The sequence below is a fragment of the Dipodomys spectabilis genome, unplaced genomic scaffold, assembly GCF_019054845.1.
Source record: "Dipodomys spectabilis isolate Male_0828 unplaced genomic scaffold, ASM1905484v1 ptg000132l, whole genome shotgun sequence".
Taxonomy (NCBI): domain Eukaryota; kingdom Metazoa; phylum Chordata; class Mammalia; order Rodentia; family Heteromyidae; genus Dipodomys; species Dipodomys spectabilis.
This window is the reverse complement of record NW_024870809.1, coordinates 6,161,482-6,180,327: the sequence shown is the minus strand read 5'-3', so window position 1 is coordinate 6,180,327 and position 18,846 is coordinate 6,161,482. Positions and strand designations below refer to the sequence as shown.

Here is an 18,846-nt window from a genome sequence, read left to right as displayed (position 1 = left end):
ACACCATTTATATAAATGTGAAGGACACAAACATATATTACAACTCATTTATGGCAACATTTCAGTGCACTTCATAAAAGCAATTATCTGGAATGGGAAGGAAATGAAACTAGAAAGGTATAGAATGAGGTGGCCGTACTGATTTACTTTCTTTTTAAAAAATGGGGGGAGGGGAGTAGCTCTGTGGTAGTCAGCATATTTGAGGTCCTGGGTTCAATCTCCAGTTTAACAAAAAGCAGCACCTGGAAAATGCTAATAATAGTTAAATATTTGGTGAGTATATGAGTGATGATGGATAGTTGTATTTTTCTGTTCAAAGTATTGCACAATTTTTTTTTCTGGGCCATGGAGCTTGAACTCAGGGCCCAGGTGCTGTACCTGACCTTTTTTGCTCAAGGCTAGTGCTCTACCAATTTGAGCCACTTCTGGTTTTCTGGTGGTCAATTGGAGATGAGTCTCACATTGAGGCCAAAGGAGGATAGGAGTAGATGACAAAGGCTAAGTAGCTATGTGCATATGATTGTATAAAACAGTATTTTCTGAAATGAACTCCAAGAAAAGGAAACAAGAGGTTTTTTTTTTAAGTTGCTGCTGTTGCTGTTTTTGTTTTCTTTTCCTATTTTCTTGTTAGTTTCTTTTTATTTGAGAGGGTAAGGGGAAGCACAGAAAAGGTGGAACAAGGGGTGAACAAATAAAACAGTGGTATTCAGTAGGCACTATGTGGAAAATGAAATGTATATTTTGTTGGTGGGGATGGGAAAAACTGGGAGAGAGCAAGGGAAGGGGAGGCATGGTTCAAAATTGTACTCAATACCTGAATCATGTAACTGTAATGTCTCTGTATATCACCTCTACAATAACAATTAAAAGTAAGTGTCTCAGACTTTCCTGCCCAGGCTGGCTTCAAACTATGATCCTCTTGAATAGCTAGGATTACAGGTGTGAGACACTGGCACCTGGATGCACAATTTTTTAAAAGGACTACTCAGTATTCTGTAATAACAGACAGTGCATGTGCTCTGTACACAGAGAAACAGAGAGACAGAGAGAGATGTTATAAGATTAATTATAGCTTTTATTCCTCTAGTCAACTTAATTGGCTGCTTTATTAAAAAGTTTAAAATTACATATTAATCCATATTCATATAATATTTGGGAAAGATATTCATAAAGAAAGCTAATAAGTATGTCATTATGGCACTTGAAACTGCTTGAGCCTGCTATGATTCATATATTTTAAAGCAAGTCATTTTGAAAATGTCTATACTTACTAATTTAAAAAATATATTCAACCTAATGCATATGTATAAAGTACATTACAGTTGGTAACTGCTGCTCTAGCATATACAATGCCAGTGACTCATACCTATAATCCTATCTTACTCCAAAGCTGAGATGTGAGGATCATGGTTTGAAGCTAACTGGGCACATAAATCCTTGAGGCCCTTATTTCCAACTAATTAGCAAAAGCTAAAAGTGGAGGTGTGGCTTAAATGGCAGAGCACCATCCTTGAGTGAAAAAGCCGAGTGTGAAGTCTTGACTTCAAGATCCAGTACCAGCTTGTGCATGATTTGAACCCAGCCCAAGCAGCAAAGTCCCTGAGACTCTTCTCCAAATAAGCACCAGAAAAGCTGACTGTGGAGCCGTGGCTAAAAGCTCAGGAATAGACCCCAAGACTGGCACATAAAAAGTTAATATTTAGACACATTTTACTCTATTCATCTTGGTTAGAGTAGGATTATAAATTCAGAATGATTGTTCTCATATCCAAATCACTCTCCTATTTACCATGTTGCCTGTCAATCTCAGTGAAATGTAAGACTGAAGTTGTAGAAATGATCTTAAGTAATCAAGAGATTATAGTGTTATTATTATAATATGAAATAACGAGATAACTTTTCTATTACTACTTTATTTTATTGCTGGTTAATTTATTTTAGTAAATATACTATATCCTACTTATGTAATATTAAGGTAACATTAATTATACAGAAGTTAAAGACCAAACATAGAAAAACATACCCAGGACAATTTTCAGTAAATTGAACAACAAACAAAAAAAAGTGCAACAAGGATTACAATTCTGTAAAAATATGGTCATATATGGATATGGATAAAGACAAGAGAAGAACAAACCATCACATTATGATAAAGAAGGTAAAATTTTTCATCTTTAATTTTTTATGTCAAGTTAATAAATTATTTCATCAATGTTTTAAAGGAGTTACCCTCTTTATCATAAAAAGGTTAAATTATGTCCTTTGTATAACTCTAAGCCCCCAGAAATATTAGGGTATTTTTAAATCTTTTACAAAATTTCTCATTTCATTACATTAAAATCTAACTAGCTCTGTGCAAGGCAAGTCAGGGGAGCTTTCCCTATCTCAATTTCTGCCTATAAATCTGATTTGCTATCAAAGGTAAGAATATTAGACTTAATCAAATAAGTTCTAAGCTTTGAGATCTCCTCAGGAACAGCATGACTCTGTGTAAGTCAGTGGGCATCTTTAATCCTGATGCTCCACAACCTTGAAGTTTCAGTACTTAGAAGCAAAGTGCTTAAAGTTTCATCTCAGATCATGGAGTCCAATGTTCAGCACATTATTTTCCCAGAGCAGAGAAGATAAAGGAGGTAAGAGAGGTAGGGGATGGGTCCGTGAGCTGTATGAGTCTCAGAAAGAAAGAAAGAGAAAATGAGAGAGAGAGAGAGAATGTAAACAGAAAATGGAGACAAAAAGCGAAATCAGAGAGAAACAGAGTAAAAGAGAAGGGTAAAAGACAAAAGAAAATGATAAATGAGTGGAGAAAGGAAAAGAGAATGAAGAGAGAGGAAAGGAGAAAAGGTGAAAGAGAAAGAATAAGAAAGGGAGAAAGAACCAGTGAAGAGAGAGGGAAAAGATGGAAAGGAACAAAGGGAGAGAAAAAGAGGGAGAAAAAAGAAGGAACAGAGAAAGGCAGAGACAGGAAAGAGAAGCAAAAAAAATGGACTAAGAGAGGAGAAAGAGAAAATGTGAAAGAAAAGAAAGAAAAGGTAAAAGAAAGGGATAGAGAAAAGAGAAGAGACAAAGGGAGAAAGGAGAAAGACAAAGTGACAAAGAGAAAAAGAGGAAAGAAGAGAGCAAGAAAGAAGGGAACAGAGTGAAAGAGGTGAGAAATAAAAAGAGAAAAAGAAAAACAGAATAAAAGAGAGAAAGGGAAAGAAAAAGAGAAAACAATGAGAAAAGAGAAAGAAAGAACAAGAGATAAAGGGAAAAGGGAGGAAGAAAGTTAAAAAGGAGAAAGTAAGACGAAAAAGGAAGGAGAAAAGAAGAAAAGGGGAATAAAGGGGTGTGAAGAACATAAAAGAAAAAAGAATGAAAGAGGAAGAGAGAGAAAAGGAGCTAGAGAAAGGAAGAAAAATGGAGAGAAAAAGGAAAGACAGAAAGGAACAAAGAAAATGAGAGAGAAAGAAGGGAGAAAAGAGTGAAAGACAGAGAGAAATAAAAGAGGGGAAAGTAAATGAAAGAGAGAAAGTAAAAGACAGAAAGAAGTGAAAAATAAGGAAAAAAGAAAGGGAGGGAGGGAAGAAGAGAATGAGAGAGAGAGAGAGAGAGAAGTGAGTAAGGTGGCTCACACCTGTAATCCCAGCTATTTATAACACAGAACAATTGCCTTTGGAGAGCCGAAAGTTAAGAACACCCTCCATCTCAACAAAACAAGCCAGGCATGGTGGCAAACTCTGTGACCAACCTCTTGAGAAACACAGGCAAGAGGAATAGGTAGGAAAATCGCAGTTTGAGGGTGCTCCAGGGAAAAACACGGGATGCTTACCTGGAAAATAACAAAAAGGGCAAGAGAAGTCGGGTGCTGGTGGCTTATGCATGTAATCCTAGGTATGCAGGAGTCTGAGAGCTGAGTATTGCAGTTCAAAGCCAGCCCAGGCAGGAAAGACATAAGACTCATCCCCAATTAACTACCAAAAAGCCGGAAGTGGAGCTGTAGCTGAAGTGGTAAAGAGCAAGCCTTGAGCAAAAAAGCTCAGGAACAATGCCCAGGCCCGAGTTTAAGCCCCAGGACCGGCCCTCCCCCCCTCCCGCCCCCAACATAAAATAGCTAGGGATATAATAAAAGTGGTAGTGCAAAATACAGGGGGGAAAGCCGACAAAAAGAAGAGAGGAGATAGAATAACATATATTAGAAACTCCACAAATTCAAGACTCTTAAACTGTGAATATTCGCAGTAATAAGGGGAATTATGACATGGGTAATGACATGGCCCATACGCGTATAATTTCAGGGTACCAATAACAAATATTTTACCTCTATTTTTTTCTTTACCGTGGATAAAAACGAACAAAACAGATAAATTATTCAAAGTTCACTATCGCCTGTGCCGGATGGAGTGCAAGTTAAGAAAAGCCTAGCAGGAAATAGAACAAGTTTAATGCATTCATAATCGAATTTCAATCCTTTGATAACCAAAGCTATTCATTAAAACCATCCTATCTCTCCGGGCTTGCAACAGGAATAATGTATGGGAGAGGGATGTGAGGGTGGCGTAAGTAAGTTAGTTCCGATTATTCCAAACCGTTCCATCTTCACTTTGTCTAGATTAAAAACCAGCCCCCGGCTCAGCACTGGTGGCTCACGCCTGCAATTTAGCTGTTCAGGAAGTTGAGATCTGAACATTAAGGTTGGAAGCCACTCTCCTTATGTCGAAAAAACTACCAAAAAGCCAGAAGTGGAGCTGTGGTTCAAGTAGCAGAGCTCTAGCCTGGAGCACAAGTTTCAAGGTCTTGAGTTCAAACCGGAGGACCGCCACACACACACACACACACACACAGACACACAGACACAGACACACAGACACACAGACACACAGACACACACACACACACACACACACACACACACACACACACACACGACATGTTGGGAAAATCGAAGCCATAACTCCACCTTGAAGTGAAGACACCAAGGGGCTCTAACTCCGCCCCCAGGTGAAGAAACCGCGTGGCCATGTCTCTATCCCCACCTGAAGACACCCACGTCTCAAACACGCCTTCGTTTCTCCGTAACGAGGTTTTTGGAAAAAGTACTGAGACATGTGATCGTCCCAGGAATAGGTGCCAAGGATCACAGAGGATGAAAGCCACCATTCCACCTTCACCCAGGCGCGATGCGCTGGACAACCGCACCACGAATGGGGGAGGAGGGGCGAGGGGGAGAAAGTGCCACAGAACTACCAAAAGTGTCCGAACCACTCACTGGCCTCTGCTCAGAGCCTTATCCCTCAGAGCCCGCAGATCCACTCCACTTCTGAGGGATATGAAAAAAGTTATTAAAGACTAATTCTGCCGAACTAGAATTTAGTACCAAAAGGGGGTAAAAAAAAAAAAAAAAAAAAAAAAAAAAAAAAAAAAAAACAGAACGCAGAGCAAAGTCTGGGGGAAAATGAAAAGTCCTAAAATTTACCTCAGATATATGAGCAAAGTTAACTTGAGGGCTTCTGATGCCGCGAAGCGACTGAAGGGGGGCGGACCCGGACGACTGGGTGGTGAAGTGACCTCGCGGTGAGCCGCTCGCGGAGAACGAGGCTTCTGTGAGGGGTCGACCTACTTAACGAGAAGGGGCGGTACGTGACCCTGAACGGGACGCGCTCTGATTGGTGTATTCTGGTATTGGTTCAAAGGACACTTTTCTTTGATTGGCCAGGAAAGTCAAGCGAGAAAAGGGAGGGGTTGGACGGGTAAGAAAGTTGTTCCCTAGACAACGGAGACGCAGCACTCACCGTCGCCAGTTTTCTGAGGTGTCCCGCGTCGGGAACAAGGTGAGGAAACTCGGACCTCAAGACGGGAGGTCTTCAAACTTTGGAACTTTACAGAAACTGAGATCTTCAGATATTTTAAAAAGCTACAAGTTCAGGCAAGCACCACTAAATCTCACTTTCCTAGAGAAGCAGAATAACTGCCTACAAAACTCGGACCGCGGTTGTGACAGATGAGACAGTAGGAAGTCAAAGGATGAGTACTGACTAACGGTCGGCCAAGCAGTTTGTCTCAACTTTCACTTTAATCCGTCCTTCCTCTCTCATTTAAAATGACTAAGTTAAGCTTTTCTTATAATAGATTTATTTTAGACTAGTATTTTAGGCAAGATTTATCTTAAACTAATATGCCCAGGTTGCGGTCTATTTTGGCAATTGGAAATAGATAATATTTCTCGGACTGAAAAAAATAAAAGGTTGTTGCCACTGTGTCGTGAATGCCACTGTGAGAACAACGTTTAGACTTTGAGAATTTCTGTTGCCTGTAGTTCTAATTGAGCTTCACCTAGTTTGTTTTGGAGCTGGCAAGGCAGATCTGCACTCTGGAGAAGCCTTGAATTTACAGAACTGTTAACATACCAAGGGCTGATTAGCAAAGTAGACAGTTTTTTTTGTTGTTCACAATGTGTTTCAAAAAGCGAGAAGCTGGAAATATATATCTATACTTATATGTAGATATAAATATATATATTCTGAATGAAGGAACGAAATGGAGTTCAACTGGAACTGTTGATAGGAATCAATAACAGACTTGGCCTTGAAGAAAATAGGCCTGTTAGTTGGGGAGAAAATTTCAAAGTACTAGAAAGAACATTTGCAATAATTACTATACGTCTAGGATAATTTTATCAGATGAGCAGAAAAGCTCAAAAGCTATGTACATATGACCATATAAGATGATGCTAAGTGAAATGAACCCCAAGATATGGACACAAGAGGTCTTTCTTTGTTGTTGTTTTTTAATGTACTATGTGATGTTTTTTATTTCCTTTGTATGTTCTTCCCCTTATGGTATATCCTCTGTTGTCACTGTACTTGATTTTAGTATCCTGCGTTTTGTACATACATTTTATCTAATTTGGGGAGGGGAAGGGGAATAACAAAACCAAGGACACAGGATGAGCCATTGCAACAATGAGAGGCATATAAGACACTATATTGGAAATGAACTTTACAACTTTGGGGGAGAGTGACGGAGGTGGGGGAGGGAAGGGATAGTGGAAGAACAACAAGGGGTTGGTAACAATGCGCCACAAGAAATGTACTCATTACCTTACTCATGTAACTGTAACACCTTTGTACAGCACCTTTACAATAAAATAAAATTTAAAAAAAAGACATTTGCCACCTCAACTGAGAAAGGGGGAAAAAAACTATGGCTTAGCATACCGAGTTCATCTGAAATGTATGACACACCTTTTGATAACAAAGGGTAAACTCTATAGAAACAAGATTTGTGTGTGTGTGTGTGTGTGTACATACTAGTACTGGAGCTTGAACTCAGCACCTTTTTTTCCCCCCCCTTTCCACTCAAGGCTGCTGCTAAACCACTTGAGCCATACCCCTACTTCTAACAAAACATTTTCATCTCCATTTAAAAACTCATTTTGGCCAGATGCTGGTCACTCAAGCCTTGTAATCCTAGCTACTCAAGAGGCTGAGATCTGAAGATCATGGTTGAAAGCCAGACCCATCGGTAAAGTCCACAAGGCTCTTATCTCCAATCTCCAATTAACCACCAGAAAATCAGAAGTAGAGCCACATAAGGTTGTTAGGCACTCAGTGTAAATAGATGGTTAAAATGATAAATCAAAAATCAGAAATATGTTTTCAACTTAGGTGCATGGAAAATTTCAGGTACTTCCTGAAAGTGTCCTCCACTAAAGATATCTTAAAATTGTGATATATGTGTGTGTGTGTGTGTGTGTGTGTGTGTGTGTGTGTGTGTGTGTGTGTGTGTGTGAATTACATAGTTAAAAATATTTTAAACTTGTTTAGTTCCCATAGTTAAATATAAACAGGTATATTTGATAGTAATGAAAGAAACTTAAAAATGAAAAACTTCTTGGGTTTTGTAAAGACACTTCAAATGAATTATTTTTATTCAATCCAGGGCCTCCCACATGCTTAAGCATGCTATCTACCACTGAACTACACTGTCAGTCTGCAAATGAAATATTTTTAACAGGGAATTATTGATAACAATAATTAAAAAAATATTTTTAAAGGTGTGGGGATAAGGGGAAGGTGTATTGCACAATGGCAGAGCACTTGCCAACAAGCTCAAAGCCTTATGCTAAATCCCCAGCATCGCCAAAAAAAGTAAAAGAAAAAATAGGCAGTGTATTTAACATAGATATAGGCAGAGATGATATGATGTTTACTTTTGTGTTTGCAGAAGAATTTTAATGCAGGAATTGCTAAATAAGGCACTATATAAATATAATTTCAAAAGAAATGCCAAATTGATGTCAAGAATAAACAGGTTTTTGAATGTTTTGAAATCATTCATCCATAGAGAACCAGAATTCTACTGGAGAATATATTTTTACCTATTTACTTAGGTTCCAATGGAATAATATTTGGTGATTCTGTGTTACTCTGATTTTATTTACCAAGTATACATGAATTAATAAAATATTTATTTTAGTTTGCACAGCTGGTGCTCTATCACTTGAGCCATGCCTGCAACTTTACTTTTTGGAGGTTATTTTGGAAGTGGAGTTTCATGGATTTTTCTGGGTGGGTTAGCTTTCAAACTGAAATACTCAGAATGTTAGCCTCCTGACTAGGATTACAAGCGTGAGCCAGCTGCACCTGTCTTAGACCTTGTGAAAAATCACTATTCTATCCAAGTTTCTAGATAAACAGAAAACTACACTCCAAAATATAAAGGCAAAACTAGACACTATGTTAAAAATGAACTATACAACTTGTGGGGGAAGAGGGTCAGGAGGTAAAATCTGGGAGAAAATCTGGGAGGTGACACTGTTCAAAAAGAAATGTACTCATTACCTGACTTACATAACTATAACTGCGCTGTACATCACTTTTACAAAAAAATATAAATATAAAGGAAGAAAATTATAGGAGATGTTTAATGAGCTATTTTGTTTTTAACATACAGGAAAGGCAGAAAATTAGGCTAGGACTTTATCCTGAAGGATTTTGATTGCCACTTTCAAAGTGAACTCAGATATATATCAAATTTACAAGTAGAACTAGATAACACTGGATAGTTAATCAGAAAGTATCTTCTGTTGTGTTTTTAAAAAGTCTGTTCTTTTTGTGTCAAATGAATTTTAATATATTTTATTATTTTAGTGTGTTAGATGTCTAAATACACCAATAGGGCCTTTTCTATTGAATTTAGAATATTTTCCAAAAATTCACATAATTTTTTGGGTGTGTGTGAGTGTAACTGTACTGGGGTTTGAAATGAAGGCCTTGTCCTTCCTAGGCAGATGTTCTACCACTTGAGCCATGACTCCAAGTCCATTTTTGCTTTAGTTATTTTTAAGGTAGGCTCTTCAGAGAAGTTATTTGTTTATGTTGTACAGGGCTGATCTCAGAGTGCAATCCTCCTACCTTGGTCTCCTTGTAGTTGAGTGTACAAACATAAGCTACCACACTGCTTATCTATTGGGATGGAGTCTTACTAATGTTTTGCCCAGGCTAGCTTCTAACAATGATACTCCCAATCTTCACCTCCAGAAAGCTGGAATTACAGGCGTGCACCATCACACTAGGGTCATTTTCTCTTTTCATATTTTGAATTATTTAGGTATTCACAAAATATTTGTGACTATTTTGTTTCTCAAAATGTATCAACAAACATATTTGTTATATTGTATGTATAATTACTACCTTTGATACAGTAAGAATTACTCAAAGTACAAGTATTATCATATTTCTAGTCCATATAGCTATAATGAAAGTCTGTCATTTTATACCAGCATAATTTGGAAACCCAATTTCAGATATGCTTCAGATATATAAAGTATCATGAATATTTTGTCTTCATACATTCCAAGAAGTGGCATCCCCTTTAATATAGTCATTTTGAAAGTCTAACCTACATAGTCTAATGATGTTACTAATGCTTACATTACTTTAAAAATTCCTCTTCATGGGGCTGGGAAGGTGGCTCACTGGTAGAGTACTTGCCTTGCATGCATGAGGCCCTCAGTTCGATTCCTCAGCACCACATAAGCAGAAAAAAGGTGGAAGTGGGGCTGAGGCTCAAGTGGTAGAGTGCTAGTCTACAGCTGAAGAGCCAAGGGACAGCACCCAGGCCCAGAGTTCAGGCCCCACGACCGACAAAAAAAAAAAAAATCCTCTTTTAAAATTACCTGAGCCTTTAGCACATTCTTTTAAATATCTTCAATGAAGCAAATCTTTGGATTGTGAAAGTAGATGTGATATCTAGATATATTTAGAAATCACTTGGGGATGAGTCTGCTGTGTAATCTCAATGAATGATACTTTTTCTTGGTAGGACCTATGAAGGCAATTCCAAAAGAAAAGACAAATTCCACAATACTTTGAGCATTGATAAAATAATTTATATCAGTATGTAACCTTCCAATGTTACTATTCTGAAATGCCACATTCCTGCGAATTTAAAGCATGCTTCTTATGGCATTCATCAACTTTTGACTATGTTCTAACTGCAGTGATTGAAGATGTTCTGTATATAGGTATAGCTTCCCATTGGTCACAATGCTCTGAGTCTTGATCCTTCCCAAGTAGCTGGTAAGGATTTAGAAGTAATCTGTTTTTCCAGAATCCTGTGTCCAGTGCACCCACTGACACATAACCTACATTCATCACTTCCACTGTAGGTACTCAGGTGACACAAGAAAGCCACTGATGCACTGCCTGGCTTGTTTTCTCCTTGCCACAGGGACATTGAGCCTTGCGCTAACTCTAAACCTCCATTTAATTGCCAGCATCTCCCTATGGGCAGAAACCCCTGCTGTCACATCCTTACTAAACAGATTAAACCACATGAATATTCTGATTGCTACTTCAGACACTGTTTTGGGGACATCTGATTACTTTTCTTATGGGTTAGCTTTAATGGTCCTAGGTGTGTGTGTGTGTGTGTGTGTGTGTGTGTGTGTGTGTGTGTGTGTGTGTGTGTGTGTGTGTGTGTGCCAGTCCTGGGGCTTGAAAACAGGACCTTTTTTGCTCAAGATTAGTGCTCTACCAGCTCTACCATTTGAGCCACAGCTCCACTTCTGGTATTACTGGTGCTTGATTGGAGATAGGAGTCTCATGCCTGGACTTCCTTAGAACCGCTCCTCAGATTTCAGCCTCTTGAATAGCTAGGACTACAGGCATGAGCCACTGGTTCTGGCTCGGGTTTTTGTTTTTGTTTTTTAATTTCAACAGCGTACTGAATTCTCCAGAGGCTTGTGGTGAAGTACCTTTGAATACTGTCCCTGTGTGCATATAATAATGATTTTTTTTGTAGGGTCCGGTCGTGGGGCCTGAACTCTGGGCCTGGGTGCTGTCCCTCAGCTCTTCAGCTCAAGGCTAGCATTATACCACTTGAGCCACAGCACCACTTCCAGCTTTTTTCTTTTTGCTTATGTGGTGCTGAGAAATCAAACCCAGGGCCTCATGCATGCAAGGCAAGCGCTCTACCACTGAGCCACCTTCCCAGCCCCAATAATGATTTTTTTTTTAATATATAGCTTTACGTACCTTACCAAACTCTTTCACTTTGTTGCATAATTTGGCCATAACAACACTATTATAAAGTAATAATATAATAATTTCTGCTATATTTGTTTCTTCAACATCTCATTGTATAACCTTTAACTCAAAACTACTAATTTTGTCAGATATCTGGATGTATTTTTCACTTTTTATCATCCAAGGTAGAAAATGTTTCAATAAACATTTTTTCTTTTAATTATAGGTAAATATTTAAGGAACACCTAATCAATTAAGTATTTTCAAAGCTAAACAAGAGTCTCTGTGTTTAACATAATGTGCCAATTATTCATTTCCATAGCAGCCTACCATACCACACAGCAAGAGAAAATTGTTTTATCACCTTTTATGTCACGTCTTCCAATTTAATGAGTTTTCAATGTAATGAATTTTATCATTAACTTATTCTACTTTATTATTAGAAGTGATATTTATGCCAAGTAAAATTAAACTTCTCAAGAACTAATAATAACTGAAACATATTGCGTGCTTACTATATATCAGGTACTATTTCAATGTCCTTTACAGTATTAAGCTGTTTAATCTTTCTAGCAACTTAGAGATAGACACTTATTATCCCCATCTTACAGAAAAAGAAAATTAGACATAGAGAGTTTACCTAATGTGCCAAAAGTCACAGAGCTTAGAAGTAAATAATTGATATCCAAGCAGCATGAACCTGGCACCTCTATAATATATTGCCTCTATACTAGAGGTGGAGGGCAATGTAATATTTGTTTCATACCTTTTCCACTCTAATAGTTATTAATATTATCTTGATATTTAACAAAGAAGGTAAAAATAATGGTGAAGCATAAGAAAAAGCTTTGTAAAATGCCATCTGCCTGCAGATTGATTTTGACAAATAATTACAGCAGCACACATATTACCATTCTAAGCACAATGCACAAAGCCTTGTCATTTAATGAAAACACTAAAGTACTTCCTGAGAGTTAATTTCATAAAATGATGTTTAAGAAATATTATTAGAATTATAGAAGAGAATACTATTATATTTATGCCCAAATCACTAAAAATATGCCTAATTGCGTGGTCTTTATTCAGGTTATTATGGTCTGACATCTATGGAAAAGAAAAACAAACATTGGCATACATTAGTTGAACAAGGGAGTTTTCATTGTGACATTTCTATATGTGTAATATACCTCATCTACCTCCACTCCCACATCTCCCTCATTCCCTTCACCTTCTTAAAACAATTTCAACAGGTTTGATTTTTCTATTTTCATATGCTCATATGAAGTACTTCAACCTCTTCACCCTCACTCACCCTCTGTTCCCTGCCACCTCTGATTTTTATTTATTATTATTTTTTTAATTTTTCTTTATTGTGAAAATACTGTACAGAGGGGTTACAATTACATGGGCAAGATAATGAGTACATTTCTTATCAAGCATTGTAGCCTCCTCCTTTGTTTCCCCTTCCCATCCTCTCCCCCACCCCCCCACCTAATCCTTCCCACCCCCCCCACCAAAGCCACCTCTGATTTTAACAATCCCAGATTTCTTACTCTAAATACAACAACAGAGATTAGTTTCAAATTTGATTTTATAATTGTAGGTAGTTGTGATTTTTTTGTTTCAACTTTTAATGTGTCATTTCTAACAATAATACTGTTGTTAGAAAAATATTTATTTTATTGTGCATGAACTTTCAGTAAAGTCAATAAAGTGACCTGTGAAGAGTTTCCAAATAGCATTGTAATGTTAGGCCTCCATACAGTCCATTAAAAATCAAGATTAAGCACAGGGGTACAAATAATCCAAGACTTATATCTGAATATCTTCTTCTTCAGATATGGAACCTGATAATATGGACCCAGAAAATACAGAATTGGAAAGTAGAGGAGTTGAAATGGTTACTTCTGTCTCTGCACTCCAGGCATTGTCTAACCTGCTTTATCCTGAAGGAGAGGAAGAAGAAGAAGATTTTGACTCTGAACAGGTGACTATATACCTACAGATGCATTAATTTTGTCCAGGGAAATTGGGAACTTTATTTGAACAACTTGTTCTCTTCTCACTGTGTGAGCAGAGCTGTGTCATCTATACATTTATAGGAGGCTGAAGGGCTAGTTATTCATAAGAGTCTAACCTGTAGTACATTTCTACCAAACATAATTACATATTTTTTCCAAATCACCTGAACACTGAATAGAAAAATAATTCTGTAACTATGGTAGCAGTAGCCACATTTCAACATTTTGTCATTTTGTATTTATGGTCAAAGTCTGCCTGACAACCATTGCACAAACTGGTAGCTAGGACTATTTATGCCTAGACAATTATTTCTATAAAATAAACATTTTCAGTATGCAAGACTAATTGGGCCCTCAAGTTTCAGTCCCTTAATTTTTAAAAAATATGTCTACACATGAAAACAGAACAGAAAATACATGGAGCCAAATAAGCTAGGACAAACTAGCTTCAACCTACTGAAATTGGCTTTCCAGCACATACTCCAAGAACTGTGAAGTGTAATTAGTGAGTGGCATTTGGGGTCAGGACAAGTAACACTAGGAAGCCTTAGCAAGAGGGGCTTCCTTTGAAATAGAAGGGATCCTTGTACTAACTCTTCACCTTTCACTCCAAGAACATTGCTATTTTTTCCAGAACAGCTAGAATTTTTTTTTCCGTGGTAGAGCTTGAACTCTGGGCCTGGGCACTGTCCCTCAGCTCTTCAGCTCGAGGCTAGCACTCTATCACTTGAGCCACAGCACCACTTCCGGTTTTCTGGAGGTTAATTGGAGATAAAAATCTCACTGAATTTCCTGCCCCAGCTGGCTTTGAACCACGATCCTGAGATCTCAGCCTCCTGAGTAGTTAAGATTACAGGCATGAGCCACTGGTGCCTGGCTAGAAAATTTTTTACCACCTTCTTCCCCTCATTCTCCTGCTCCTTAAGTAGCAGTGAACCTTGGCTATTAGACTGCCTAGGGCAAGTAAAGTTTGGGGAAGAAATCTTTTAACAGAGTATTTCCATATTCATAAAATAATTTAAATGAACTTTTCATTCTGGTTGTGAATAAGCCATCTCTCACAAACATGCACATTCATTTCATCCTCCCAAAATTCTTTTTTGCCATTTGTGAACAAAACAAGTTAGATTATGAGTGAGCTCATATCAACAGTGGATTATGAATGTCTCAGATCAATAATAAATTGAATTTCTTTCCTCCAGCAAGAGCTTAACATGGAACGGGGCAGAAGACATGAAGTGTAAATTATATTTGTAGAAGAGGAAAACTGAGTCAGCTTGGAGTCAGGATGAGGAGTAAGGAAGTACTCGTGAGGGGAAAAGGAAACTAAGAAAAATCAGGATATTAACAACTTCATTGGATATAAACAACAAACAAGACAAATGTTCTAAGCAGTGTGCCAGTAAAATTTGGAAAGCTAGGGCATTTTTAGACTACCTTATTTGAAATATCAGAGTAAGAATTTTCTGGTGCCTACATTCTAGTAAAGGAAGGATTAGGTCATGAAGAAAAGGTATAATAAGTATTTGAAAGACAGTAATAATGAATATAGTGAAGTGGAACTTGTAAATAGAACTGGGGTAGAAATAAGGATCTTCACAAATGACAAAGCCCAATCCCTTTGGTGTTGATGTCTAATGTTGTTTATTTGCATCTAGAAATGTTTTCTGGGAGTGTTTATGAGAACAGAGAGACTTTAATATAATTTTACCAAATTGTACAATTTATAAAGGAAAATTACTATAATAATGTATGAATCTGTATATCTGGGTTATGAGCAATTTTGAAATAATTGGTCATTCAGACACCTCAGTACAGATATCATTAGAGGGTATAGAATTAGAGTATCAGTGCAGTGGAAGAATAATTAATGTTTCTGATGAACTATTAAATTTTCCAGGACAGAAACTGCCTTTCATTTTTTTTTACCATGTATTAGTCTGGGGAACTGTGGGATGATTACAAGAGTGATATGTTTTTGAAAATACACTCTCTGAAAACAGCAAGAGAACTGTTGCATACACATTGGTTCATTTACACTACCCCTCTTCTAAATGAATTGTTAAGACCTGGGAGATCGAGAAGTTAGTTTGTCTGCTGTTTTTCAAACTCCTGAGAGGATCTTGAGACCTGTGGGAAATAAGGTTCGCCATTCTTCACAGACACTATAAGGATGTTGTTCTGTAATTTTGGAGTGGCAGGAATGGCAATGACAAATAGCTCAGATGATTGGCTATAGATTCATGGTTATGAGTGAAAAGATGTCCTTAAAGAAAATAATTGGAAAGTTTTGAAAATGTTTTTATGATCACATTTCATCTTTTCACTGGGAATTTTTACTTTTAATCACTTATTTTTACTAGGATAATAAATCAAAAGTCCTCTATTCTGAGATATGGATCCAATTATCTCTTTCCATGGAGAATACACCAATTTTTGTCAGGAATATTCAAGAGGTTCTTTCCACTGATTTTAATTTTCTGTCAGAGACACTTGAAAAAAACAAGAGGCCCTCATGTTCCAAGAAACGCTTTGCTTTGATTGACCATTAGTATTCTGATGATTAATAATTTAATAAAAGTACTACCCATTATATGACCGTAGTGATCAGGAAGAGAAAAAAATGATCAAAAATATTGTCTTGAGATTTTCACATAAAAATGCCTGCAGTGCCTTAGACCCAGATATAGTAGTTTTGAATCGCCTTTTTGTAAAGGAATAGTAACTATCTCACATGATTTTGAGATGTCATACATTAATTTATGATTTATAACTCTTGGGCTCATTTAGCATAACAACGGCTCAGGTGAGCTTTTCCACCAGCTGTCAAGGACAGACACTACTCTCCTTGCCCAAATAGGATATTCCAACCTCTGTGTATGTCATGTCTGAAGCCTTAGAAGTTGAGTGCAGGGCCATAAGAAAAGAGAGATAGAGGTGCCAACTTAGAGTGCTACCACTTGAACCTCAGCCTGGCTTTTTGCTGTTTGTTTGGGGAGTGGTGCTGGTTTTGGGACTTGAACTCAGGGCCCGGTCATTGTACCTAAGCTCTTGTGCTAGCTAGCACTCTGCCATTTGAGCCACAGAGACACTTCTGGCTTTTTTTGTTAGTTAATTGGAGATGAGAGTTGCAAGAACATTCTTGTTGGGCTGGCTCAGATCTCGGCCTTTTGAGTAGCTAAAATTACAGGTGTGAGCCATTGGTGCCTGGCTTTGCTGCTTATTTTGGCGATGGAGTCTCACACTTTTCTTCTCCACGCTGGCTTAAAACCTTGATCCTCCAGATTTCAACCTCCAGAATAGCTAGGATTAGAGGTTTGTGCCACTAGCACCCAGCAACTTGTTAGTTTTTATTGCTATAAAATGTTCTCATCATTTTATCTCCCTTCTGACCATGACTAGACACAGCCAAACCCCAAAAGTGTCAATGCTTTTCTAATAACATTTGGTTCTAACCTTCATAGAGATGAATGTGGCTCATCCCCATCTCCCCAGGGATACATGATTCAGTGAGCTGGATCTGGGGATTTAGTCTGACCAAAAATCAATTCTGCCTCAGAGTGTATTAAACTGAATACTTTTTTAAAGGATAAGGAAAACACATTCAAGGTAATACTTGACATCTGTCTCTCTGCTGTATAACAATGATGAATAATTAATTAAATGGGATCAGTGAGGGGTTTTTTTAAGATGGAAAGCTTATCACATTTAAAGTATTATTAACAAGTAATAACAAAATGTTGGATTCTTTCTTTTCACTAAATAACAGAGCTCATCTACTTTTGGAGCCATGAGTCCTGGGAATATTGGACCAAGGAAAATTGAAGAACTTAGACGTAAGTAATTTAATTATGTAGTATAGATCAATAGGATCAATGTAATATTTATCTAGGTAGTAAAATTATATGGAAAGCAATAAAAACTAATACAATTAATTGAACTTAGCAACAATGTATTTTATACTAAAAAATGGCTAGCTAGGCGGGAGGTGTGCTTCAAGTAGTAGAGTACCAGCCAAGCAAGTTAGGGTTCTGAGTTCAAACCCTGGCACCAGAAAAAAAATTGCTGAGTAGATTTTAAGTGTTCTTATTACAAATGAAAGACAAGTATGTGAGGCATTGTATATATACATTTATCAGTTGACTTGATTTAGCCAATCCAAAGTGCATATGCACACTTCAAAACATCATGTTTTATGTGCTAGATATATTTTTTTGTTGTTGTAGTTGGTCATGGGGCTTGAACACAGAGTCTGATAACTTAAAGTATATGGGATTTACAGGTCTAAGGGTGGTAGCTCAGTGGTAGAGTACTTGACTAACATGTGGAAGCCCTGAGTTCAATCCCCAAACCACCACAAAAATAAATCACAGCTCCAAAAATTTAGAAGAAATGCTTTCTATTTTTCCAACATTTTTGTTTATATATTTTCAGAGTTGAACATTTTACAAATCCTGAAAAATATAGACTGCTCTGATTCTGGTGGCCATGATCATAGTAACTAGAGGATGGGCCGGGAGAGGAAGTGAATTTTGTTCAATTTAGCTAATTATGAAAGATATTATACTAAAGAAAAATTTAAAATAATGAATGGTTAAAGTGAGGTCTGAGGACGGTTTTAAAATTTTAGTTATTATTGCTTTACATACTGAAGAGGCTATTTGCCCTACTCTAGAGATATTCACTACCTGGCAGTATTCAAAATTGGATGTATTTCTGTGCTACTTGTATTTCTGATAATGCAGGTCTAATAATCTCTCAACTCCAAGGTCAATGAATCATTTTTAAAATATTATATCTAAATATGTACTTAGGCTTTAGAAAGTCCATGCTAGATAGAAGCAGATGATTTAAAAATAATTACCAAAAATGGAAAACCTTACAATCAGGTGCATTTCTGGTAATACTTAAAAATCATGTTCTGCACCTAATGCAGGTCTCCATTTGATGCCACTATAGACCAAATGCAAGCTGGACTTTTGTATATCTTCCTTGGGCCTGTCCACTTTTAACATTTATAGGTTACTTATGGAAAGCCAAGCATCTGCTCATTTCTGTACAAAGGACAAATGATAGAGATATTTTATAACACATGAATGTTCTTGAGGAGAAGCCTGCATTAAAAATGAACATGAACACTCCATGCTTCCTTTTCTTTAATTACTGTTTTTTAATGTCATATTTGTTTTTGTTTTTGTTCTAGTACTGGGTTTTTGAACTCAGAGTCTGGGCTCTGTCCCTTAGCAATTTTTGCTCAAAGCTTGTGCTCTACTTGAGACACACTTCTAATTCCAGTTTTTTGGTGGTTAATTGGA

The 18,846-nt window shown here is 37.3% G+C and overlaps 2 protein-coding genes across 2 annotated transcripts in view; one reads left to right on the top strand and one right to left on the bottom strand.

The window, feature by feature from the left end:
* Nup62cl (nucleoporin 62 C-terminal like) overlaps nucleotides 1-11,558 on the bottom strand; it is a 67,376-nt gene extending 55,818 nt beyond the window's left edge. Inside the window, exons 1-2 of the mRNA XM_042690060.1 lie at nucleotides 11,520-11,558; nucleotides 5,456-5,595 (exon numbers count right to left, since the gene is read on the bottom strand). Coding sequence (XP_042545994.1) covers nucleotides 5,456-5,595; nucleotides 11,520-11,558 — 179 coding nt within the window. The remainder of the gene's footprint in view (nucleotides 1-5,455; nucleotides 5,596-11,519) is intronic.
* Nucleotides 5,760-18,846, top strand: part of Dnaaf6 (dynein axonemal assembly factor 6) — a 40,876-nt gene continuing 27,789 nt past the window's right edge. Inside the window, exons 1-3 of the mRNA XM_042690059.1 lie at nucleotides 5,760-5,810; nucleotides 13,349-13,497; nucleotides 17,301-17,367. Of these exons, the coding sequence (XP_042545993.1) occupies nucleotides 13,351-13,497; nucleotides 17,301-17,367 (214 nt within the window). The 5' untranslated portion in view covers nucleotides 5,760-5,810; nucleotides 13,349-13,350. The remainder of the gene's footprint in view (nucleotides 5,811-13,348; nucleotides 13,498-17,300; nucleotides 17,368-18,846) is intronic.